The sequence below is a fragment of the Brienomyrus brachyistius genome, chromosome 1 (genome assembly GCF_023856365.1).
Source record: "Brienomyrus brachyistius isolate T26 chromosome 1, BBRACH_0.4, whole genome shotgun sequence".
Lineage (NCBI taxonomy): Eukaryota > Metazoa > Chordata > Actinopteri > Osteoglossiformes > Mormyridae > Brienomyrus > Brienomyrus brachyistius.
The window spans coordinates 7,537,139-7,562,513 of record NC_064533.1 but is presented as its reverse complement, the minus strand read 5'-3'; the positions used below and the strand labels follow the sequence as shown (position 1 = coordinate 7,562,513).

Sequence of the window (25,375 nt, the reverse complement as noted above, 5' to 3'; positions counted from 1 at the left end):
GTTTCTGAAAAACCCTTTTTGTCTCATCTGACACCAACAATTACACCATATTCAAAGTCACTTAAATCACCTCTCTTCCCCATTCTGGTGTTTGATGTGAACATTAACTGAAGCTCCTGACTGGTATTTGCATGATTTTATGCATTGTGCTGCTGACATCTGATTGGCTGATGAGATATTTGCTTCAATGAGCAGTTGAACAACTGTACCTAATAAAGTGGCCAATGAGTATATACTCCCTTTCGGCTAGGGAATTAATTTGATTATTTAGATCTTAATCGCATATTTCACTACCTAGGAGTAATATGTATCTGGAAACTGATGCCTGTTGAGATAAGTTTGTGGAAATTTAATATTGCTCCTATTTCTTAATAATATCGTGGTGCTTTAATGCATAACTATTTCAATAAAATGAATTCCAATTACTTGGACTAGTGGCGATTTGTCAGCGTTTCTTCCCAAACATAGTAATATAATTCTTGAGGCCACTTTTTTTTTTTTTTAATAATAATTGTTCGTTATTGAGTAGCACAAGACCATTGCATGCAGAGGAGATTAATGGAGCATAGTTACAGATTAAATGTGAAAAAAGAATTTATTGCTTGGAGGGGAAAACTCATTAATTAAACTTTTGTAAAAAGCACATCTTAGAGGCTTACTTACATTGCTCTGGAGAGCCATCATTGAATAAGAAAGTGTGGAATGTGTAATAAATGGAAAAAAAATGGGGATTGGAGAGATAGAATGAAAGAAAAGAAAATGTCGTTTAGGGACGTCCCACCAGGGGGGTCTGATAGGCATTACAATCAGTTGTCATTCGGGAAAATCTGTTTGAAGTCCTACGTCTGCATGTGTAGTATCCTGTTGCTGCTTTTGCTACCTGTCTGGGGAAACTGCACACAGAATACACAGTATTACACCCTGCATTCATAACTGAAACAAAGACTGGACCACGTCTATAGGCAATGCGTGATGATGAACAAATATTTCCTTCATATAATGGAATCTTACCCTGCCTGTTTGATTCCAGCTTCTTTAGTTAGACTGGGCTGCCCCTCTGGTATCAGTCATTTAGATTTAGTTGGCAAAGCTGATTTTTCGACTTGGTCCCGATTCTTTCTGACTGATACAATCGCTTATATGGACGAAAAAACATGACTTCTCTGCCCTTCTGCATAACACAAGGAACATGATTGCGAGACTTTTTTTTTTAATGTAGTGTTTTCTTCCCAGGCACTGAGTCACCCATGTGGGCTGTTAATCTAAATAAATCTCTCGGAGGCTGTTCCGATTGCTAAATATAGTCCATATCTTTCTGACCTCACACATAAAATATATTTACCAGACGTCTACTGGATGTGTATGGAAGTCAGTACATACTAGGAAAACAAAGGTTCAGTCCAGTACCAGACTGTCTGTCTGGGTGACTGTTTTCTGTTTTGTTCTTGAGGAAAAATAAACCTCACACAGAAGAAAAGGTTAAAAGAGCTCTTTGGGGGCACTGAACTGATAGGTTGGCATGAGTAGGTTTAGTAGCACATGTAAAAAAAGATTTAAGCGTCAGTTTGTTAAACAAAACATACATTATTAGAAGTGTATGCACACTGTACAGTATAAATACCATTACAGCTTACGTGCAAAGCATAACGATACAAAAGCCTATGTCTGATCTCCTTTATATATCAGTTACATCCAATGAGCACGTTCCCGAAGAACACCACGCCATAAAGAAGACAATTGCCTGAATTCCATATTCTTTAATTTAAAATACATAAGAAACGCAGAGTCTGTACAAAAGTTATCACAAACTGTACACTGAAGATTTTTTGTAGCGACTGCTGCCGTTAGTGCCAATATATATGAACGCTGGACAAAACACAGAAGCGTAAGTGACAGAAACACTTACACAGGGGAAGAATGATACAGTCATACCAATTCTCTGTTTACGAGCACGTCAAGTTTGTATACAAATTATCAGAAACACAAGGCAAAATTGCCCGTTGCTACCAAACAAACCCTCAAAAAATACAGCATTATTAATACATATTCATAATTCACAATAAACACAATGAAATTTAAATACAGCCTTAAAAATAAACAGTGCATATATACATACACCTTCTGGTGTTTACACATAAGTTAATGTGACAAAACACATTTCGGTATCAGATCCACCCAAAATCAACGGTCAGTAACATTTACCCAGGTAACTTTGCTTATTTGACATGCTACATGCTTTTGAAAGCTGGATTGTACTGGATCAGAGATCTGCATGGAAAAGTGTGAGACCAGAACCCTGTTAATGGTCAAATATATAAAACACCGATACGTCTGGAGCCGATAAAACGCCATACAAATTCGCAGAAACCTGCATATCCAAGGCTTTTTGTCTGAGAATTAGAAAAGGGAATTCATATCGCTCAAGATAACCCTGATGTTAATTCATTTTTAAGTGCAATCTACCAGTCCGTCTTCAGATACGTCGGCTACATCATTTGGCTACTGATCCTTCACTGTACCGAGCCTTTTAAGCTGCAAACACACACACACACACACAGACACACAAGCACACACTGCCCGACAGCTCAAATGAACCCGTGCCCACAGATGTGGTAGGTGTTATCTTGCAGTGTAATGCGGGCAATCAAAATACACTATTTTGATGATCTGTATAATATTACACAAAAAGATACACACCGCAGCAACAACTGTCCTCCCCACATATTAAATCATATTGGTTTTCATCATTGTCAATTTTCATTGTATATCAAGTGAATTCAAACATTACTGGTAAGTTGTGGATGCCATTCAGAAAATACACCTTTCAGCTTAAGTAAATAAGAGTTACTATGCTCACCAGACCAAACCCTTCCTACGCAGACACTCGCACCACATGCATGGGAAAGATCCCAGCTTTTTGGTTCTGCCTGATAGTGCTGTGGGCATTTTAAAGAGCTGTCACATTAAATATACTGTTATGCGTGAATGAATCCCCTCTCTGATGAAAGCTGAGCATTAAGCATCTTAATGAACTGATGGAAAAATGCAACTTTTATGAAGCAATTTTATAGCAAATGCATAAACACCGCACTTTAAATAAGCTTAAACCAGCTGCCATGGTATTCCTTAGATTCTTCTTTGAGTGTGCTGCATTCCTGCTAGCGAATGCTTCATGTTCTTTACACAAAATTCATATGGCGAATGCGTCCTCCTATACTCTGTGTGATGACGTTACCTGTGCACAGAACAAAGATGTAAAGGACACTGGCTCAGTGCAGATAGCTGCAGTGCACGTCAAATGCTACATCAGTTCTAGTACATACTTATTTCTAAATGTTCACCAGCGTTTAAAACCCCTTTTAAGTTTCGTACAGCAACTTGAAGGGTTTTCTCAGACCAATGATACGTGTAACACTTTGTGTGGCATGTATGGAAGTTAATATCCATAAACAACTGAGGCACAAAGACCAAATCTCACTTTGATATCAACCACAGGAATTACTGGAATCACTTAAAAACCAACTCAGATTTTTTTAAATTTATTTTAAAATTTAAAGATTAATATCTATTATTAACAAGCATAACTTACTTCATAGAAAGATAGTACCAAATTTCACTTTTTTTGTAGAGAAAATACTAGAGGTGAACACCTACACTACTTCAAATGCTTCTTTCAGCAAATAAACAATATAAAAAAAAATCAAACATGGTCTTTGAGGGACTTCTTTTGTCAACATTCCTGGTCTAGCTCTGTTCTCAGAGGCTGTGAGGTGTGCCATGGTTAGACAAAGAGGAAATATGGAACATTCAAACAACCATTCTGAAAGTGCAGGACACAGGACAGTCATACTACAAAATAATATCAAGGACTTGAATTTTAATACCTTGAACAGAAAAATAAAATTTGTTGTTAGAGATCTTGGGAATCTTGGCTGACGTCGCACTGTGGCTGTCCTAAGGGGTCTGGGGGGGCTTGGGTGATGGACAGGAGCCTTGACTCTCAAAGCTGCTTGCCCTTCCTGGCCACTGAAGAGAAAGAACAGATACAGACTCCACTGTAAAGAGGGAACAGGCACTGGAAAGAAACAGACTCCACTGTAAAGAGGGAACAGGCACTGGAAAGAAACAGACTCCACTGTAAAGAGGGAACAGGTACAGGAATGAGACTGAGACTCCACTGTAAAAAGGGAACAGGCACAGGAACAAGACTGAGACTCCACTGTAGAGGGAACAGGCACAGGAACGAGACTGAGACTCCACTGTACAGAGGGAATGGGCAAAAGAATGAGACTGAGGCTCTACTGTAGAGGGAACAGGCACAGGAACGAGACTGAGACTCCACTGTACAGAGGGAATGGGCAAAAGAATGAGACCGAGGCTCTACTGTAGAGGGAACAGGCACAGGAACGAGACTGAGACTCCACTGCAAGGAGGGAATGGGCAAAAGAACGAGACTGAGACTCCACTGTACAGAGGGAATGGGCAAAAGAATGAGACCGAGGCTCTACTGTAGAGGGAACAGGCACAGGAACGAGACTGAGACTCCACTGCAATGAGGGAACGGGCACAGCAATGAGACTCAGACCCCACTGTAGGAAAGAGACACAGGAACAAACAGACATTTCAGTTGGTAGATATTCAGGAATATTTGGTGGAATAGTTAGAACACCTTGCTCAATAGTATAAACTGTCCTTGGGGGCCAGGTAACTAAAAGGTCTATGTGAATTCTTCTCACTTGTTCCATGTTCTGTGTATAGTTGGGCTGTGTTCTCCACAGTAGTCCTGCTTAGACCTCGAAGCCCACTCTAGTGCCAATGACTGTTGCCTGATAACCATGTTATTATGGTTTGCTTCCATCCATCCATCCATCCGTCCAATTTCCAAACCTCTTATCCTACTGGGTCGCGAGGGGTCCGGAGCCTATCCCGGAAGCAATGGACACGAGGCAGGGAACAACCCTGGGGGGCCAGCCCATCGCAGGGCACACTCACACACCATCCACTCACACACACACACCTACGGGCAATTTAGAAAGTCCGATTAGCCTCAGCATGTTTTTGGACTGTGGGGGGAAACCGGAGTACCCGGAGGAAACCCCACGACGACATGGGAAGGACATGCAAACTCCACACACATGTGACCCAGGCGGAGACTTGAATCCGGGTCCCAGAGGTGTGAGGCAACAATGCTAACCACTGCAAGTCCAAGGCTTGAGTAAGACAATACATCAGAAAGCTTTGGAAAGCTTTTTGGAGGGCTGATTGATAAGCTTGGTCTCCAGTTGTTTAAAATAAGTTTCTGATAATATGAAATAATATGTGATTTCAAAATCTTAAACATCATAAACGTATTTTTCAACATAGTGCCCATTTACTGCAACACAGTTTTCCAAACACGCTATCCATTTTTTCATTCCATTCACTAAGAAAGTTTCTGATCCGTTTGCACGCAGCAGTTACAACTTCACCATCCGAGGAAGAATGTTATCTTTTCAATGTCCTTCAATTTTGGGAGCAACCAGAAGGCGGACAGGAGCCAAATCTGGACTGCAAGGAGGGCGTGGAGCAACTGGGAATGTCAGGCTTCTCATCACTTCCTTTGTTTGTCCACTGCAATGTGGACTTGTGTTGTTCTGATGTTAAAGTTTTCCTTTCAGGTTTTATTCTGTGGATGCATTGCTTGAGTGCCTGTAAGGTTTCACAATACCTTTACTGTCGTTCCTTTAGTCAGAAATTCCGTGTAAATTACGCCCCTTGCCTATGAATTTCGATTGGCACACAACGTTATCGTGTGAAAAATTCTACTGCTGAACGCTGCATTATATGTAACTCGGATGACTTTCTCTCTGAGAGAAAGCCCAGTAGCATTTGTAATTGTGTATACTTAATAAAAGACAAATACCATACCTCACACAAGGCATGCCAGTGCGTGATTGGCTTGCGAGGATAGGCCAGCATTTCATTCCAATGGTCTCGCCCCAGGCCCTCTGCGTCTGGTCCAGCCCGACACACCCCAATCACCTCATTGTGCCCGACTCTGCGACACAGGAAAAACATTTCACTGGCTGCATTAAAAGAGTCCTAGAAGAGACCTTGATTCTTGTCATTTATATGGGTCTCTGTGGGATTGTTGAACACTAAAAATAGTGCTAGAAAGAAATTCTTTGAACAGCATACCAGAATTCTTTCAGTAGATTACAAAATATATATCAACATGTTTTTGTCCTGTGGCTTATTAGTGTGGGTCTACTGCTGAAAGCTGTGATTTATTAAGTTTACTAATGGATCTACAGGTCTCTACGGGTAGAAGCTACCTGATGATGCACTTGATGGTTTTGTGTGGTGCTAATCAAGTGGAAAACATCCCTAAACCTAAGGAGTGGACTGAAGCAGATCACTGGGGGGTGGTTCCCTTACATGTGGCTTTTGCCCCAAATGCTGGATGGAGTTGGGACTGACACTTACCGGTCATAGTCCATCACCGTGATGGACAGGCTGACCTGCTCCACGTTCTCTGGCGGGATGTCGAAGACGATGGCCTCGTTGTAGGTCGGGTTAAGCGTGCCCTTCTTCGTTGTCGTCTTGCGCTTCTTCAGCCTCCGGCCCTCACAGAGCAGTGACACTTTGACATAAGGGTCTGGGGAGAAGTTCAAAGACATCAGCACCCTTCACGTAGCTGCCCTGGCTTTCAGCCGAACTTTAAAGAGTTTTCCCGAATGACATAATCACAACAATCGTAAATTGCATTCTGAGTGTTGTCCGGTTGGTTTTTTGCAGGTCTGGTGTGGAAGAGGATGTACCAGAGGAGCCCATGATGTCCATGGCTTTGAGGTTCCGGCACTTTATGACGGTCAGAGTCATTCTTCCGGCCGTGGGCAGGTAGCAGAGTGAGTACATGATCTCTCCCAAGTCCACGCTCTCCTGCAAGACACATCGCCATTATTCCAAACATGAGTCCAGCAAGGAGAGGCAGCTTAAGTACCTTTGCAAGGTTTGGAGATACAAGAACAGGGTCAGTCTTTGGTGGCTATAGAGTCCTGGTCAGATGCTTGGAAAAAGTGAAGTTTGATTATTTGATGAATAGACTTCAGTCACTAAAATACACGACAGTCCTGTAATAAAAATAAACCACAAAACACTGATAGAAAACCACATGTTTGCCACGATTACATAACAAAACAACTTTGAAGCTTTTTAATTGATATTCACTGAATGAAGTGTTTCTGTATCATGAAAGGTTTAGTTTTAATTACATCTATAGCTGGGGCTCCTACCCAGGTGCAATTAATGCATTAATTAGTCAAATTCCCAGTGTATTTGAGGTCATGAATTAAATGGGTAGACATGGTTGTTCTGTAATTATGGGAAGCATGACTGCAAGGGAATAAAGTGATTTTAACACTGTGCTGTGATAAAAAAAAACCATCCAATCATGAAAGGATACCACAATTGTTATTTGTAATAAATCTTTTGATTGGCTGACAATGTCCACAATAAAAACAGCAAATACTGTCCGTGACCTTATCAAAATAGAGGTAACTTCCAGATGTAGTATAGATACATTAGGATACCAACATAGAGCTAGCCTTGCCATGTAACTTCCACAGAGCTATACCCTCTCTTTCAGATGACCTTGCTTGTGGCAGACATCCCATTTTTCTGGTCATTGTCTTGAGGACGTTGTCAGGAATGAGCTGAGGAAAGTGTCCACACTGCCGGGCTGTGTCACACATGACCAAGTTAATGTCAACGATTCGGAGACTGAAGCAGACGTGTCTGGTAATATAGGGTTAATAGTGTCGTAAAAAGACGAATAAAGGTTAACCTTGGCACCGGCATAATTATTCCGATATCTGAGCTGTCATCCTCGACCCCAGGCATAATCAAATGAGTATATAAACTCTCATCCCCAGTGGCCAATCTGTTAAAGTGGGTCATACCTCACCGGAGTATCTGTGGCTACAAAGGTTGAGTTGAGGATTGTGGTGCTCTGGTCATGGAGCACTAAGGAACATGGCATCATCAGAAAGAACAACATTGTGCAAAAAGTGCATCGTTAATGACTGTGAAATTTAAGGGGAAGAGGGTGACCAGCCAGAAAGGAGCTGCACAGCCAATTCCATAAAAAGCGGTCTGTTGAAAACTAAACCACGATAACATCAGGCCTGTCAGGCTTTGCTGTCAAAGTGCAATGAATAAGGGGTTTTCATCTTCCCTAAGTGCTGATTTTCCCTTCCTTTTTTGAGGTGTGGGGGGGGGGGGTGCTTTTCAGAATGACAATGCCCCCGTCCACTGAGTGCATGACGTCAGCCAGTGGTTTGACAAGCATGACACTCATGACATTCTTGTGCCATAGCCCTTACCGTCTCCAGATCTGCAATCAATGGAGAATTTATAAGGCACTGATGCCTAAAATGATGACCGAGACATGATCCATCAACCAGCGTTGACCCGGGTTCCTTCTGAAAGAATGGCGCTGCATTATTCAGTACCCTCGTAGACTCTATGCCCCACTGTATGCAGCCTAAACTAATTAAATACGACTGCCATACTTCAAACATCTGCAGTTCCAGATACACCTTATCAAAATCAAGATTTTTTTCAGGTACTTCATCTCCGGTCAAATCCATTTCCACAGTCCTTCCGCATGAACTTTGTTGGCCGTTCCAGCTAACAAATTGTGTGGGATCATTTACTTCAGCCTCTGTTAGCTCATCAATGTTTCATGCTCGTTAAGCCGCATGTGACAGCTGGCTAATGTGAATGGAAAGTAACCTGAATAGTAACACCTCAGAGCTGCACGGCAGCCCACACATGTTCCCGGATATCCAGATATGTATTTTGCTTTTGACATACGTCATACTTTCCGCCTGTTCCTGCCTGCATGGGCTGCAGAGCTCGTGTCTGACATACGCCGCGTAATTTTTCATCTGGCTTCGTCTACAGTTGCTCTCCTAACGTGAGTTGTTGTGTAAGACACCCCACATGCCTCATTCTGTCATTTATCCGACTGTGGAAGTGTCCGTGCAATTTGGTTGAATTAAGCTCCGTGAACAGTAAAAACTTGCCACCGCATCAAGCTTGGCTGTAATGCAATGAACTGCTCTAGGCAAACAGATTAAAGCATTTCTGAGATAGATTTTCGCACTGCAATCATCAGCATCGGCCCACCGAGGCTCTGAGTTGAGGATGAAAATAATTTCCTGCCTCAGCCAAACAACTGAGCGACCAGCATTTACTGCTACGCATGCAGTTCATTCTAAAATACATTCATCGCTTCTATATAAAGCTTCTGGGGAATATCAGCATCAAAAAATCCAATGATAGTGCTAATGCTAACAGAGGCAGGTTCGTATTGTTTGCACCTGAATGCCGCTTTATCTGTTCAAGCTGAACGTTCTGCTCTACTGGGCGAAAAAATAGCACCTGGCAACCCCACTGGTACCAAACACATCAGCCAGGCCTGATGCCCTGAGTGACCAGTCACAGCCAGAAGTGTCCAGAGCCTGCAGGCGCCCAGTCATCCACCTGCGTACGGTTTTTCGTTTAAGAGTTACAGTAACTAGAACAGCTGCTTGCAAGACTCTCCTTGGGGCCCCCAGCCATTCTAGCAGCACCTGACTGAATTAATTACTCAACAAGTCCTTAATTAGTGGAGTGGAATATTTGCAGAATATGCAAAGACCTGGGTACCACTGAATTGGAATATCTTCACATAACAAAGACCTATATCTCCCCAAACTTAAATATGAGACCAAAGGCAGCAAAGTTTTGTTTCTTGTTAGACTTTAATCTGTCTGGGCTACTGCATCTAATTACTTCCACACTCTCATTTGAGGTGCTTCAAATGCTAATGCTAATATTTGAATATATGTGTCTGAGGTTTTGTGACTGATAACAGTAGTATTACTATGCTGTCCTCTGAAATGTTGTGAATAATAATGCCAATGTCCTCACATGGGTATCCAAAATGCTAACATCCAAAAAGGTTAATACTCCTTAAATAACCTCATCACCCTGGATTGCATAGGATACTTCTAGAATTTGATCCTTTGTGTGAGAGATAATGAAATCCATTCTGGGCCACAATACTTTCTGACACAGGTCAGTATTTGTGTATCACTGATAGTTCTGGCATTTAGACTTCTCAGCTTGTGCCGAGCTGCGTGCAAAGCATGTATTGTTTCGCTGACGATGGGTGGCGTGTTCTGCCGGTCAGCCACAGGCGAGTGTGAAGCCGCACTGAGTATGTAAGATGTACAGTAGGTATCTACAGTGTAGACAACAGCTACTCAGTTGTTCTCCTCAAAGAGATAAGGCAAGCATGTAAATGAACCTTTCATGATATGGACGGTGAAACTAACAAAGTGGAAAACGGCATGACGTAATGTTAGCTACTTTCAAAGAGAGCACTATATGTTTCTCGTATTATAGCGAAGAATGAATTTCCCGTTTTGAATCTTAATTATGCGATATTCTGTTACGTGGAGTGCTATTAGCTATTAGCAGTATTACTAATTTTCCCATGCCTTCATCTCTGAGTTTGAAAAATAGCAAAAAAGCCAGAGGTAATACCACCTTAATCCTAATGTGCTTTGATGCGAATGCTCATACCCGCATGCCTTTATCAGTGAATGCTAATGTTTTATGTGAGGCGCTACACGTGTCCTAGCAATTAGAGTCTCTGTTTACAGTCAGTATCTGCTATTTTTTGGTGGGTGAATATGTGGGTGAACAAGCTCATTTGCTGATGGGAAAAACCGTAAGTTCAGTAAATCTAGGCAGTAGTGGCCCAGTGGTTAGGGAAGTGCACTTGCAAATGGATGGTTCGATGAACCCTTTACAGGAAGGTGCTACTGAGGTACCTTGAGAACAGCACCACTCCCACATACTGCTCCCTAGACGTTAAATAATGGCTGCCAACTGCCACATACGGGATACATGCAGAGGACACATTTTGCTGTTGTGTGCTGTGTCTTTTGGTGCATCAACAATGACAATTGATCACTTTCACTTTTCATAAATCCAAACAGAGGTGGAAAGTTCAGGTCCAGAGAGTACAAATCCAGACCGAGGTTTTCTTTCAACCAATCACCTGAGTCCTCTGTGACTGTGACTCTTTATACTCAGCTGGTTGGTTGAAACAAAACCTTGGTCTGAATCTGTACTTTCTGGACCTGAATTTTCCACCTCTGAATCCAAACATGCCAAGTCTGCAGTCCAGTCATACAAACAAGTCCTACCTGCATTTAAAATGCAGCCCTACTCACCGTTGTTGCGCAGTGGATGTCCTTCCACACGATTGCTTCCCTGGAGAGGTCCGACAGTTCAAAGAGGTTGTCCACCAGCACCTCCCCGATCATGTCATGACTGGTGAAGCGGTCGAAATCATACACGCTGAAGTGCAGCTTGCGGTTGCACAGTTGGTCATACTCCACCGGAAACTGGAAGGTCTCATCGAACGCGGGGTTGAGCGTCTTCCTGTGCACCCGCGTCTGAAACTTCTTCTTCCTCTCTGGCAGCAGGTATATCTTGACGTAGGGGTCCGAGGTACCCGTGAAGTCTTTGGCCGGCAGGTCCAGGGCCTTGAGGATTTTCACCACCAGGCTCTGGTTCTCGTAGTCGTACTGCAACGAGAAGCTCAGCTTGCCGCACGTCGGCACCGGCTCTTTGCCATCGTCCTCCGAGTCGACCGACTTCTGCTTGTAGAGCTCGGGTTTGATGCGGCCCAGGTTGGTGGACGGCTGCCGCACGGGGAGGCTGTCCATGCTGAAGTCCACGCTGGACACGTGCATCTGTCGGGGCAGGTGGCGGCGGAAGGAGTTGTGTCTGAGGGTCGGGGGGGGGAGGCATGAGCGAAAATCACGTTAATACCTTGATTGCATAGATTTCAGGTGCATAAGTTATTGAGCTGACTCACTGTTTAGAAGCCTGGGCTGCACAACACAATACTCTCAATATCCAGTATCAGGATTTTTGAAGCTTGATTATTTTGATAAAAGACAGAACTTTCCTGGGGGTGATGTGTGGCTCAGTAGATTACGATGCTCTGCCTGTCAGCAGGAGGTCGCTCCCTCAGATTTCATAGTTGGCAGTGTGATGTCACTGTTGGACCCCTGAGCAAGACCCTTAAACCCCAGCTGCCCCATGGATTGTCTGACCCTGCCTTCTCAACTGCACATCACTTTGGATAAGAACGTCTGCTAAATAAATGAGTTTTCAGGGCTTAATGGATTTGACTTTGTTTTGCTATTTATTTAGAACTTGTGGATCGAGGACAGAATCGCATTGCGTGGAGGACTGGGGCATTACTGGAGGAATTTCCCGTTCTGAGGCTTTCAGGAGACATTCGACAGGAAAAACGCACTGCTCTGGTGACCGAAATCGAGGCTCAGGTCTGAGGTTAGAGGAGGTGAAGAAAATCAAAACCAAAACACACTCGTGTGAAGGCACAATGGGGAATGGGGATTGGACAAAAAGGGGACTCAACCCTCAGCTCACGCCACGCGAAGTACAACCGCTTCAGCTGGTGTTTTACCCTTATGTACACATTCGGATACTTTGAACACAAAGCCTTGACTTCTACTGCTACCCGTCTCCTAGCAACTAACACCTTTTCCCCACAAACAGCAGATATAATGATGACTAGAAAACTTGCATTATGCTTTGCGATAACTGTAGTAGCACAGTGACAGCAGAAACAAACGGAGAAATAAGGAACATTTGCAGTGTTCCAGTGTTAACTTGTTTATCATGTTTCTTCCCACCTAGACATAGTACTGGTATTCACTGGCAATAAGTAACCAGGCAGGGCTCACTGGGGGTGGATTGGAGACATTTACAGATATATTTGGGCATTATTTAAGCTGCTACCTTCTCCAACTTTCCCTAATAATAATATAAGATGTAGCAGTCAAACAACCGGGATAAGGTGGATGCGTGGATGGACGGACATACTGTGGCATTTTTACAGGTGGGATATACTGTGTCGTGCCGCACTGTATGGATGTGAACTTTACGTTGCAGACAGGGCTAGTCAAGTCATTTATTTATGGAGCACATTTAAAAATGACAGGAATTGACCCAAAGTGCTTCCCAGTTTAGAAGTTCACAAATGCTGCATATATAGTAAAATATAGAGATAAAATAACGTAACAATGAAATATAAAAATAAAATAACATGAACACATGTATATAACAAATAAGAAAAATAAACAAATTAACAAAAAAATAATTATTATTATTATAAAAAAAATATATAAATAATTATTATTATTATAATTGATCCTTATAATTATTATTATAATTGATTATTATTATAATTGCCACCTGTCAGGGCATTCAGGGAGCGAGGGGGGTCAAGGACCCGCAGACGTGCTGAGGCTGGGTTTGAACCTGTGACCTTCCGATCACAGGCACACACGCCTCCCCAATAATCAATAAATATTATTAAATAAATAATAAATAAAATGAAAATTTTGAATAAGGAAATGTAAAACAATAAGCAACCGCAAAAAGTAAGAGGATAATAAAAAAAATAATTCAAGTGGAATTAAAATTAACTTAATAGTGCACTTGACAAAACACCTCAAACTGAGCTGAAAGCAAGAAAAAATAGGTGGGTCTTTAATTTAGATTTTAACTCATCAATAGAAGAGCAGCACTTCATGTAGGACGGGGGACTGTTCTGAAGTCTGGGGGTAGCTGCAGAGAAAGCCGGGTCACTTTCGGTTTTGAGGTGAGAGTGAGGAACTGGGAGGAGCTGTTGTGAGGATGACCTAAGTGTGACCCGGGGTATGAATGCGGAACTAATAGGTCTGAAGTATATTGTGGTGCTAGTCCTTTGAGTGCTTTAAAAAACAAATAACAAAATTTTTAAATCTACTCTGTATTTCGACAGTGCAAATGAGTTAGAACAGGAGTGATACGTCGTCTTTTCTTCGTCCCAGTTAAAAGTCTAGCAGCTGCGTTTTGAATCATTTGAAGTCCAGAAAGTGTGGAACGGGACAATCTCAGATACAAAGAATTACAGTGGTCAGCCACTGTAGCGGTCGGCCAGTAGGGTTAAGGGGCACCTTACATGTTATTAAAGTACAGAGTTATTAAAATATTTAGACAACAGCTATGGATTCCGAAACTGGTTAAAATGATCAATAAACCAGTTCTAAACGTCCAAAAGGATCAATACAAACAGGATTTATTAAATTCATTTTTAAACCAAATCCAGTGTAATCCCCTGCAGCCAGCAAAACGGCACAGTGGAATTACATCCTATCCGCGTCTCGAACGGCGGGAACCGAGTCATTTATTTCACACGGCTGTGAATGGATGTGTGGGTCACACAGTACAATTACATCGTCGTAAATAGCACAGGGCGTCGCGATGTATTGACGATGTGCTATGGGTCTGCTGTGATTCACAGACGCTGAGAACGTATTCTCATACACCATGCAGTCTCGGACCTAATGAAGGTCATTTAGGAAAAAACCCATAAGCACGTCCATGTAGAGCTTCCATTTGTTGGATGTGCATTTAATGGGCTGTCCAGCACACACCAAACAATCTGCTCCCTCCCTCCCAAAGTGCCAACACCTAAATGATTAACGCTAAACTCGTTACTAGTATGTAACCCGAAGACCTAGTGACCCTTTTAAGCAAGTGTGTTATCAGCATGTAGGTCTGGGTCTTTAGAGTCTTAATGACCAACTAAAACGTGTGACAGTAACGGACTTCTCCAGAAGCCAGGGGACACAACAACAACCCCCCCCCCCCCCCCCACCCACCCCGGTGCGGCTGCATGGCGGATCCTTCCGGATTCGGACGTCCCTCGTGTCAGTTCCAGTTCGCCGCTCGGCTAATTACACCGTGCTCCACAAAAAACACGCTCGTGGTGCTAAAACGACAAGGAATTGATCGCTTAATTACTAGGATCGTTTACTACTGTTGCCGTGCCATCGTGACTCATTTGCTTTAAATAGAAGATGGGTCTCTCTCTGATTATAGGGACCGTGCTGCTGTAGAGGGTTCATCTGCCTGCCACTGAGGGACAAATAAAAGTTCCCCGTCACGGACATGATCGCGCCACCTTCTTTCTTGCAGACACTTTCACTTGCGTCACCTGGAGCAATAGAAGTCTTGCTTTCATACTGCATCGTATCATTTACAGATCAATTTGCAGCACATAACATGTTTGACTGTCACCTCTGACGGTCTGGATTCAAATCCTCATTTTGTTAGTTAATTCCATCACGTAGCTGTGCGTTTTGCCCTTACATGCTTGTATAGCCCCCCCCCCCAACTATTTTTCCTGGAGGGTCAAATTCCATCAGCAACACAACACTAAGTCCCACTGCCTCCAAAAAAATTGTTGACCGGGGGGTCCTGATGATAAAATTTGCCAACCACTGGACTGGGGAGTTCCCCAACAGTAAAATTTGGCAAGTAGAGAGGGTGACTTCATGGTTTAGATTCATTTATAGCTTTGTTGGAATCTGCCAGTTGGCGACTGTTCTAGGGCCTGCCAATTGTGCCCTTAGCTGTAGACAATTATACCTTTTAAGGTACAGAAATGGACTCTGAGGAACATTTTTGTACCATTGGGGGGTACATTAATGTCGTTTGTACCTTGGGGAGTCCATTTCTGTACCTATTAAGGTACAACCCCAGTGATAAGCAAAGGAACAAACTGCTACCCCTTTCTTCTGAGAGTGTACTTTAAAGCCTCAAGAAGGATACATCAGCCTGAAGGGCCCTCATGTTTATTTTTTGGAAACGTTTCGTCACCTTAACTACTCCTTCCAGCCTGGCAAACATAAGCCAGCCACATCAGAGGGCGGTACCTGGAAGAGGACGTGGGCTCAGTGGTCTGCCTCTGGACTTTGGCGTGCTTAATGAGGTGCTCCTTCAGAGCCGTCTGGACTTCCGCCGGGATGTCGGGCGAGGTCTGGCTGATCTTCATGGCGGCCTCTTGGAGGCGCTCCGAGTTCCTTCCGTTTACCTTGACCTCGGGAGCCTTTTTATCCTCCTGCTGTGTGGCCTCGGGCGGCGGGCCGGGGACACTCTGAGGAGCGTTATTGGCATGAGATGTGAGAGCTTTGTTCCTCCAAACTGGCCAACACAGCTTCCAGAACACAAAGAGAGAGACTACCAACAGGGCAAGACCACAGAAACTGACGACCACGGCAAGGAGACTGACAGAGATGTCTACGAACAGCAGTCCGGGGCAGAGAAAGACAAACAGACAGACAGTAACCGAGGAGAACAGGCAGTATGGTCAAGCATGACAGACAAACATGAAAGAGAGAGAGAAGGAGAGAGAAAAATAGATTGAGGAACTTCTAATCAAACAAGCTTCGTCTGCTACATAAGCTATACACGTATCATCATCATTGCTTTTCTGGATAAATGTTTGGGTTTTGTTTCATTTATCCACACCCAATGCTTGCATATGATTTTCATTTATATACCTCCTTTCCCTCCACCCCGCCCGCACTATTCTTAAATTCCATTCCCAATTCATTTTTAAATTGCATGAGCAACCAGTTGAATAGGGGCAATTATACAGGACAATGTATTAAGATACTTGACTTCCTTGAAATAAATAGTATGCTTTGTGGTACACAAAGTCCACTGCCACTGGAGAATAATGTCCATGAAGCGGTAAACCAGTTCAAACCTGCCGATGGACTAGGTTACACAGTGTACAGTAGAAACACTGAGTCATTACCCCCCCCCCCCCCCCCACCAATGGCTACCGTGTCTAAAATGCTAGCTGTGATTTCACGCCTGCTGCTTAATACATCTAACCCTGCCACTGTTCCACATATAACAGTCATGCAGGAAATCTCCCTAATGATGATGTTGAGAATGGCTAATTTTCTCTTAGATTTCACCCCCAAAGGACATCTTCTTTAACTCACAATTTCATACCCATTGTGCGGCACTGTTGACTAACCCTAGGCAGGACGTCTGTACTGTGCAGGGCACTAATGCCGCAGGGCTGGAAATCTCTGCAGCACGGCTGAAATCTTAGCTGGCTGAAATTGAGGGATTTGCAGGTCAAACAGACAAAGTTGTGCCAAGTCATCCGAGTCTCCAGCCTTCAGTACTGTGGTCCAGGGTGGGTGTCTACTTTCTCCCACCAAAAAAAAATAAGCACTGATCACATGGCTGTCCTGTGCCTACCCCTGTGTAATTTCATTTATCATTCTGCTGTGCTTGTTTCGTCTGCTCTTTATCGGAGACAGTTAGCTGATCTGTGTCAACACCGGTTAATGATTTCTTTAATCACTGAAAATGCCATAACATCATTAGTCATTTTTCAATTTTTAGTGCCTTGTTCTTTTAAATCGATACCACTTGTTAATCAAAGTTGATGCGAAACGCTTTATTCGCCGAAAGATTTAATGCAGCAGTTTTAGCAATGCGCCTTCGTAAGCAATAAAGAAGGACTGGAACCAAAAAAATTCAATGAAACATTAATGCAGACCCACGGACGATTTCGGCGCAATCGGAGCGGCAAGGTCGCTGCGACGAAACGTAAGAAAGCAGAGTGTGATGCTGGATTCCAAATTCAACCAGACACATCCACTGTCTGCTGTATAATCGACTCTGATTTCCAGTCGACATTTCTGCACTTATTAAACAGAAATGTCTTCAGACAGGAGACCTGTTGCTTGCGCTGAAGTTACAGGTGACTCGTCAGATTTTTTTTCTTACTGTAGCAAGTGGTTTATATTATATATTAAATAATTTACGTTTCTGTAGACTAATGGGTTACTTTATAAAAAATAATCTTGCGTTACGCTAATTGAAATAATACCCGTTAGCGTGATTAAATGTTAAATTTCATCAGACTGAACACGTATTCAGGTCGTAGTAACCTGTCTCTTTCGCTTCAACATCTGTCTTAGGCAGATGTTACCCAGCAGAAGTTGAAATCTTCCACAGGTAATTTGCAAAACGGTTCACATCCAAAGTTGTCCTTGCGCACTGTTGCAGAAAACCACGTGTGGTTAAGTTTATTAGAAAACAACGGAATTAGGAGTCAGAAGTGGAAAGACAATAAGAGTCCAATTTACCTGCGCCGCCTTTACCTGGTATGGAGCTCTCCAGGGGGAAGATGTCGGAGCATCTCTGGCGATCTACATGCCCTCCAAGACAGAGTTCTGTCACTATTTGAAGAGCCTTTTTGCACAGGCTAATACTGTCCTCCGTCTGGATACTCATATTTCCTCCGTTAAGTCATGGCTTTTTGTCCGATTACTTGAGGTGTTGACTTGCTGGAGCAATGCTCACATCCGACCGTGGCCGCTCCGGGAACGCAATGAACTCACTCACATCCGTCAGGCAGTGGGAACACACGGGAGCCCCATCCAGTGCCGTTATCCGCCGCCTTTCTGCAAGACCGTTTTGCCTCTTCTTATGCTTTCATGCCTTTATTTGTCCAATAAGAAGTCGGTCTTTTTTTGAGCGAGAGGCGTCTGGAGCGGACGTCCAATTAAATAAAGCGCCCACTGTTAAAAATGAGGATTGAGGCATAATGCTGTTACTGATTTCAGAATTAAAAGTAAACCCACTAAAGAAAACTAAAGTTCTTGGTACTTAAAAAACCGTATATTTAAAATGTTCGGTCAGACATGAGTTGTTCTAGTCTAGGATTAAAATGAGGCTGTATTTCAAATGTCTGAAGCAGCATTGTATGCTATTTGTTACGTTAGGGTTAGCATATATCAAGGCAAGTAAATTAATTAAGGATCACACAGTTTGAGAAAATGCAGTATTCTCGGTTTATTCGTTTTTTTTATTGTTTATTAATCCAAAGTGACTTTTTATTTAGGTTTTTAATAAGCTAAGTTTGAACGATCTTGCGGTTTAGATTTCCTCTAAATGAAGATATCTGAAAGGTGAGAGCATGGAAGAAGAAAAAAAACGATTTAGTTAATGCCTCCGATGCAGATATATTTCACGTGGGGGCGTCATTCATATGACGTCATCGTCTTTCCTGCTGACCGACAGTTCTTTTTAATTATCCCACTTCTCAGACGTATCAGCAATTGAGGATGCGCTCGCCGTTTATTTGTGTTTGCCGTTCTGCGGACACACACTTTTAAAATCACAGTAGAATATACAAACCGTTGAATTAACTACTTTCCTTCAGTGTTTCTGGGATAAAATGAGCACTACAGCATGCCAGATAGGTCCTCATCAAGTTTATCGTTAGTGGTTTAAAATACCCAATAAGGTAGCGTAAAACTGTCCCCACGTGTGTTTTCTTGTATCACCGTCGTGTTCCTGAGCTGCGCCTTACTAAACAGTTTGTCCTCTGCGGAGACAACAAGCACACGTCGATATAATAAATGTGATCGCCTCCCGCAGACTTCCTCATGAATCGCACAGTATCTGTGGGAGCGAAGGATACTCACCTCAGTAATGTGCGCAGAGAAACCCAGACACGAAGGCAGGTGGTCTCCTTGGCAACCTAATAGTGTTCTAAGTGCACACCGAGCAAACTATATCTGTCTTTATGAGTGATAACCTTAGTAATAATTGTAGATAAGTTATATATCCAGTCCTTGTGTTCTTATTATTCATTTAAGTTTGCAGATTTGCTGGCTTGTAATTTTGGTGAAGTCAGTCTGTCCCGACCAACGTGTTACCCCTGGTTTATGCCCTACGCTGTCTGGGATCCCCTACTGGCAACTGGAATGTGGATGATGGTTGGATGGATAACACAATTTGCCTTTTTGCAGAACAGCTGACCATATGTGAGCTTAAAGATTATTCTAGTCATTAAAATGACTTTCAGGCCAGAATGATTATAAGCCTGGGTTTTTGTTTGTGGTTTTCCGGGCACAAGCGCAGCTACTTTCAGCTGATCTTTAAAGTTTGAGAAATTAATCCCTGCAGAGGATTAATCCTCTTAAATGTAGCCCGTTGGCCTCCCTGTAACTGGTGGCTCCTTTTCTTGTAGCCTGGCTGCAGTCAAAGCCCCTTTCTGCCATCCAGTCTGGATACATGTGGTTCTTTCACGTTGACAATTAAACAGTTTGTGAAGCGAATAATCGCATGTCAATGTGAGTTTAAGACTAAACAAAGCTCATGAGAATCATATTGTTTATTAGAAAAAGGGGATTCACTTTATATTTTATGGCAACTGTCCCTTTGCTATGTGTGAGAAAGCTGTACCCAATGGGTAGGTAGCATTTTTGGGATCTGTTAATAATGTCACTTAAAAGAGATTCAGAAGTTAAGTTTGAAGATTCTGTAGAAAAATAATTTGCATAATTTCTGTCCATCCTCTTCTTGAAATAAATGGCTTTTTTTGGTCTTATGCACATGAGTCAAGATTGTACGTTCTCAGCCACCTGCATGTCCCCCCCCCCCCCCCCGAAATACATATGCTACTTGGGTTTGAAATAAATGTATTGTTAATTTTATTTACTTTTATATAAGTTTGTTAAAACTTTGTGCGCTGGGAACAGGCAAAACACAAACACAAGCACGTTTTCTTGACGGACTCTAAACGTGGGTGTGCAGGGTGGTCGGGTCGCTTCAGTAGGTGAAAAGCAAGTTAGTTAACGATGGAAAAGAAATAATCAAGCTTGTGTAAGCAGACCGTCAAAACAAGAAATCAGGGTGTTATTTTAAAAACTGTAAAATGTAACGGCAAAGCGTTGCATAAATAACATCGGTTATCAAAATCGTCTTTTGTTCCTTAATGCTGCCAACCTAGTGTAAGTAATACTTGGAGGGCATTCAGGTCAAATGCATCAGACCCCCCTAACAGAACAACTGGCCCCAGTCTGCCCTCCCCTAGTTTAAATGGTCTAGAGCTGCCACTGAATCCAGCAATTTCTTTACATTTTTATAAATGAGCAGGAAGCATTTTCATCCATCCATTTCCGAACTTTTTATCCAGTGCAGGGTAACTGGACAAAAAGAACTCAGGCAGCAGGGGGCACAAGGCACAGACATACCCACGTGCATGTCCTTCAACTGCAGTTCTATCTATTGGCTGTCATTTCACCCAAAGGTGTTTTCAAATAGAACATTTAATTCCACAAATCTGTATTATACTTTAAGCCATCTGAATGAATTGCCATCACGATTTCCCACAGATAGGTGACTGCCAGGCTCGATCCGCATAAGCAGACAGAGGGTCAATAGATAAGTAACACAACACAAGTGACAACAACAATCTGCAACCGATGCCTCACTTGGTTGCTGAGGAAATGTGTACATGCATGCGATGTTGTGTAAAACCTCTTACAAACACTGAAACGAAATCAAGCCAGATGGAAGCTGTACAATCAGCTACAGGTGCTCTAGCCCTGCTGTTCTCCTGCCTGGGCTAAGTTAACAGAAGGATTAATGTACGGTGTCAAGCTGACAATAAGTGCCTCATATATACAACACCCTTAAAATTCCAAAGTAAGCCACCAGGATGATTCCCGGCTGGGAAAGTGGTCATGTGTCTTGAGCAGATTTGCCGTGCTACTGTATAATAATTATGAGGGAGGGGGATGGTCTTTTCTCAAAGCAAAGTAAGATGCAATTTGTTATCTTTCATGAGCTTGCTGCTATTCTCGACAGATTATAAATTCAAGGAAATAAAACGTTTGGCTGAATTTAGCGATATCTCCATAATATAATGATGCAATGGTACATAATGAGACAATTCTGTTCGCTGCAGACAATAGGTATAATTACAATAGACATAAGGAAGAGAAATGCTGAAGCCTCTAATTCCAGATGACGCAAGTGACCAGGTTACAGGAGAGAGAAAGATAAGGACGCCCAAGAGTTTGGGGAGCATCTCCATGCTTAATCTCAATGGCATCCCCGCGCCAAATTGAAACAGCAGGTAGATGCGCGCAGAGCTGTAGCGAGAGCAACACCTGACTTACTGCCAAACTCAGAGGACACGAGAGGATGTGGAAACATCCTCCGTTTAAACTAGATGACAGATGCGCCACACTGTCCTTGACAAACAATTTAGTTGGTTTTGACTGAGCATTACATGTGACCTTTAGTAGATCCAGCCTTGAGATTAGTGTTGTTCTGCTTTACGGACATGATATTTTAGTTTAAAAAATAAACAACCTTTCGTTTCTTCCTTGCAGCTGTCATTTGTCCCAATTTAAATATTTATGTCATCCATCTTATTGTATAGAGGGAACCATCCATCCATTTTCCAAACCGCTAATCCTACTGGGTCACGGGGATCCGGAGCCTATCCCAGAAGCAATGGGTGCAAGGCAGGGAACAAACCCGGATGGGGGGCCAGCCCATCGCAGGGCACACTCACACACCAGTCACTCTCAGACGCACACCTGTGGGCAATTTAGCAAGTCCAATTAGCCTCAGCATTTTTTTGGACTGTGGGGGGAAACCAGAGCACCCGGAGGAAACCCCACGATGACATGGGGAGAACATGCAAACTCCACACACGTGACCCAGACGGAGACTCGAACCCGGGTCCCAGAGGTGTGAGGCAACAGTGCTAACCACTGCGCCACCATGCCGCCCCATACAGTGCTAACCACTGCACCACCATGCCGCCCCTCGAGGGAATCAGTGCCAGCATAAAGCTGCTCATCACTGGTGGGATATTTGCTCGTAGTTATTGGGATGCTGTTTATTAAATCCACATACAACTGGAAGGAAATCACAGCACACAGAACACAGTAAATGACAGACAGCAGACAGCTTGCAGTGTGCCATAAAGAGAACACAGTGAGCCGGAGATGGTAAACAAAACAGTAAATAAAACAAACAGTACACCATCAATAAAACACTAAGAACAGGAGATGGTAAACAAAACAGTATATAAAACAAACGGTACACCATCAATAAAACACAGAGAACAGGAGATGGTAAACAAAACAGTAAATATAACAAACAGAACACTGTAAACAAAACAGCAAACAGAAGAGGGTAAGAAAAAGACTAGATTACAAAACATAAAGTGTGCAATTAAAAATATATAGCACATGGCACAAGATATGGCAGCTTTAATACGCATTAATACAAAGAATTATATGATTATACAATTATTGTCACGCCCAGCTCGTACGATCCTCGTGTGTGCCACGCCCCCCTGATTATCCGCGTGTGCTTCCCTGATCGTACTCAGCTGTGTCTAGTTATTTTGCTTCGTCTTGTGTATTTAAGTCCAAGTCTTGCCTGTATCCCTGGTCTGTCATTGATGTTAGTTATCGTCTGATGTCTCCAGTCCTTAGTCGTCCGAATAAACCCCTAGTTTCCCCGACTTTGGACTTCCTGCCTGATATTTACCTGTCCGTACGCCTTACCCGTTTTCGCCGATCATAACAATTATAATGTTTCTTAGTAACGTGTACTGCAGCAGTCATGTCTTGTTCATTGAGAGCAGGATGAATGCAATGCTTTAAGACATGTTAAGATATACTTGCATGCTGCTTATGAATGTTCTATGAATGCATTATAAATGCACTATGAAGGTGCACTGAATGTTCTGTGAATGTATAATGAACGCATTATGCAGTTAAAATAAAAGGTTACACAGTACAAACACAGTCCCACACGAACACAGGCCCCCTTTTGAATCTGGGCAGGTTTTCTCCATTTATTTTAATTCCCAGAAACCTTGCCCGTCCTTCGTGCACCTGACTGTTATGGGGTACTGGTGACCCAGAGCAGGTAGGTGCAGTGACCTCGCTCCTCCCAGAAGGCTTGTTTACTGTCTCGCTAGGTAACAAGGCCCCTCTCCCTGGCCCTACTGGAACTTTTCTTCCACATTAGCGCTGGTTACTTCCACCTTTTCTCGTCCCCCACCACAGTCGTCTGCTGGGTCAGACAGAAGGTGCGCGTGTTTACTTGAGCTTCTGCCTGTTTGATCAGGGTGTGACAGAAGGACTGACGGTGAAGAATGAAGGGACCATGTTCACCAATCAGTGCCGCTCGTCCACTGAGGGTCTCCCCTGTAAAGGTTACATTAGTACGATCATTTACTAAACTGTGGTGTGATGGTGCGGTGGTTAGTGCTGCTGTTCCATAACAAGATGGTGCTGGGTTCGGTCCTGGGTCTTTTCTATGTGGAGTTTGCATGCTGTTCATGTGGGCTTTTGCCAGGGACTCTGGTTTACTCCCACAATCCAAAAGTGTGCAGGATAGGTTGATTGGTGAGTCTAAATTGGCCCTATAGTTGAGTGTGTGTGCCCTGCAGTGTGTTGGTGACTGCTCAGGGTTGGTTCCTGCCTGTGACCATGGTTCCCAGGATACGCTCCAGTCCCCCCACCCATGACCCCAGTTGGGATTCAGCAGTTTCAGAAAATGGATGGATTTTCTTCCACCATTGTTTTAAATGGAACTGAGATGGAATTTTAATTATGCAAATCAATTAACATTTTAACTGACAAACTTATGACAGAGACATGCAGGTAATGTGGATTTTAAATAGATCTTATTTATTCAAATGTACGTACATTAATTAGGACCATTTTTGAGGAAATATATACGTTGCAATTAATCTTTAACGTGCATTCATGATAATACATAGATGGTAGCTGAACTACCAATCAGAAATGCGTTTACTGTAATGAGTGCCTGTTGAGCTCACTATAAGCATTATTTATTCATTCAATGTCTTGAAATAATAGAATTTAAAACCATCATTTCAGTGTTAGAAACAAACTACCTCATAAATCCCTCTTTATATTCAGGAGCATGTTGAACTGATTTTTGGGCTCTCATTCTGCTTACTGTGAGGTTCCTGCTCAGACTCATTGCTGTGCACGATCATATTTTTTCATATCCATGCAGGGACGTTAAACCCAAAACCGTCCCAAGACATTTTCACAATCTTTGCCTGTGAAGATGTGGCTTAAATGGATCTCAAAGTCAACACAAGCTAAACCGCAAATTATACAGTACAGGAACACGTAACGCAGTCTTCGGTGAGCTGTGTATATGTGTATATTCTATTCCGATTATTTAATAGCCTCTATTACATGTATATTAAATAATAATGGTTGCAGTGCACCATTCTCTATTCATCAAATACCCCTTCTGATGCTAGCTGTAATGCTAGCATATTAAGTTGGTTTGGTTGAGCAGTTTTTACAACCCCAAATCAGGAAAAGTTGGGACGGTATGTAAAATGAAAATCAAACTGAAAACAGCACTTTGTTAAATTATCTTTGACCTGTATTACATTGAAAACAATACAACAGCACATTATTTAATGTGTTCCTCATGAATTTTATTGTTTTTCTCTAAATAAACATGTATTCCAATTTTGGTGCTTGCAACACATTTAAAAAAAAAGTTGGGACAGGAGCAATTTAGGGCTAGTAATGAGGTAAATTGTTTAAATGATAATGTGATTTGAAGC

At 42.7% G+C, this 25,375-nt stretch overlaps 2 protein-coding genes across 2 annotated transcripts in view; one reads left to right on the top strand and one right to left on the bottom strand.

Annotated features, from left to right (window-relative positions):
- Positions 1-25,375, top strand: part of LOC125735773 (uridylate-specific endoribonuclease C-like) — a 77,293-nt gene that overhangs the window by 14,734 nt on the left and 37,184 nt on the right. The window lies entirely within an intron of this gene.
- syt10 (synaptotagmin X) lies at positions 1,743-18,384 on the bottom strand. The gene is made up of 7 exons (XM_049006259.1): positions 18,081-18,384; positions 15,840-16,203; positions 11,271-11,829; positions 6,801-6,921; positions 6,466-6,637; positions 5,908-6,037; positions 1,743-4,026 (listed from the first exon to the last, which is right to left on the bottom strand). Exons 1-7 carry the CDS (start codon positions 18,226-18,228, stop codon positions 3,955-3,957), a joined length of 1,566 nt encoding a protein of 521 aa, XP_048862216.1. The 5' UTR covers positions 18,229-18,384; the 3' UTR covers positions 1,743-3,954.

Bases quoted from the DNA above. Each gene is read 5' to 3' on its own strand.
- syt10 (XM_049006259.1), bottom strand. From the start codon at position 18,228: ATGAGTATCCAGACGGAGGACAGTATTAGCCTGTGCAAAAAGGCTCTT. The intron at 11,830-15,839 runs GTACCGCCCTCT...CCCGACCCTCAG, and splicing joins GAGCCCACGTCCTCTTCCAG to ACACAACTCCTTCCGCCGCC. The intron at 6,038-6,465 runs GTAAGTGTCAGT...CCTGTGTCGCAG, and splicing joins ACGGTGATGGACTATGACCG to AGTCGGGCACAATGAGGTGA.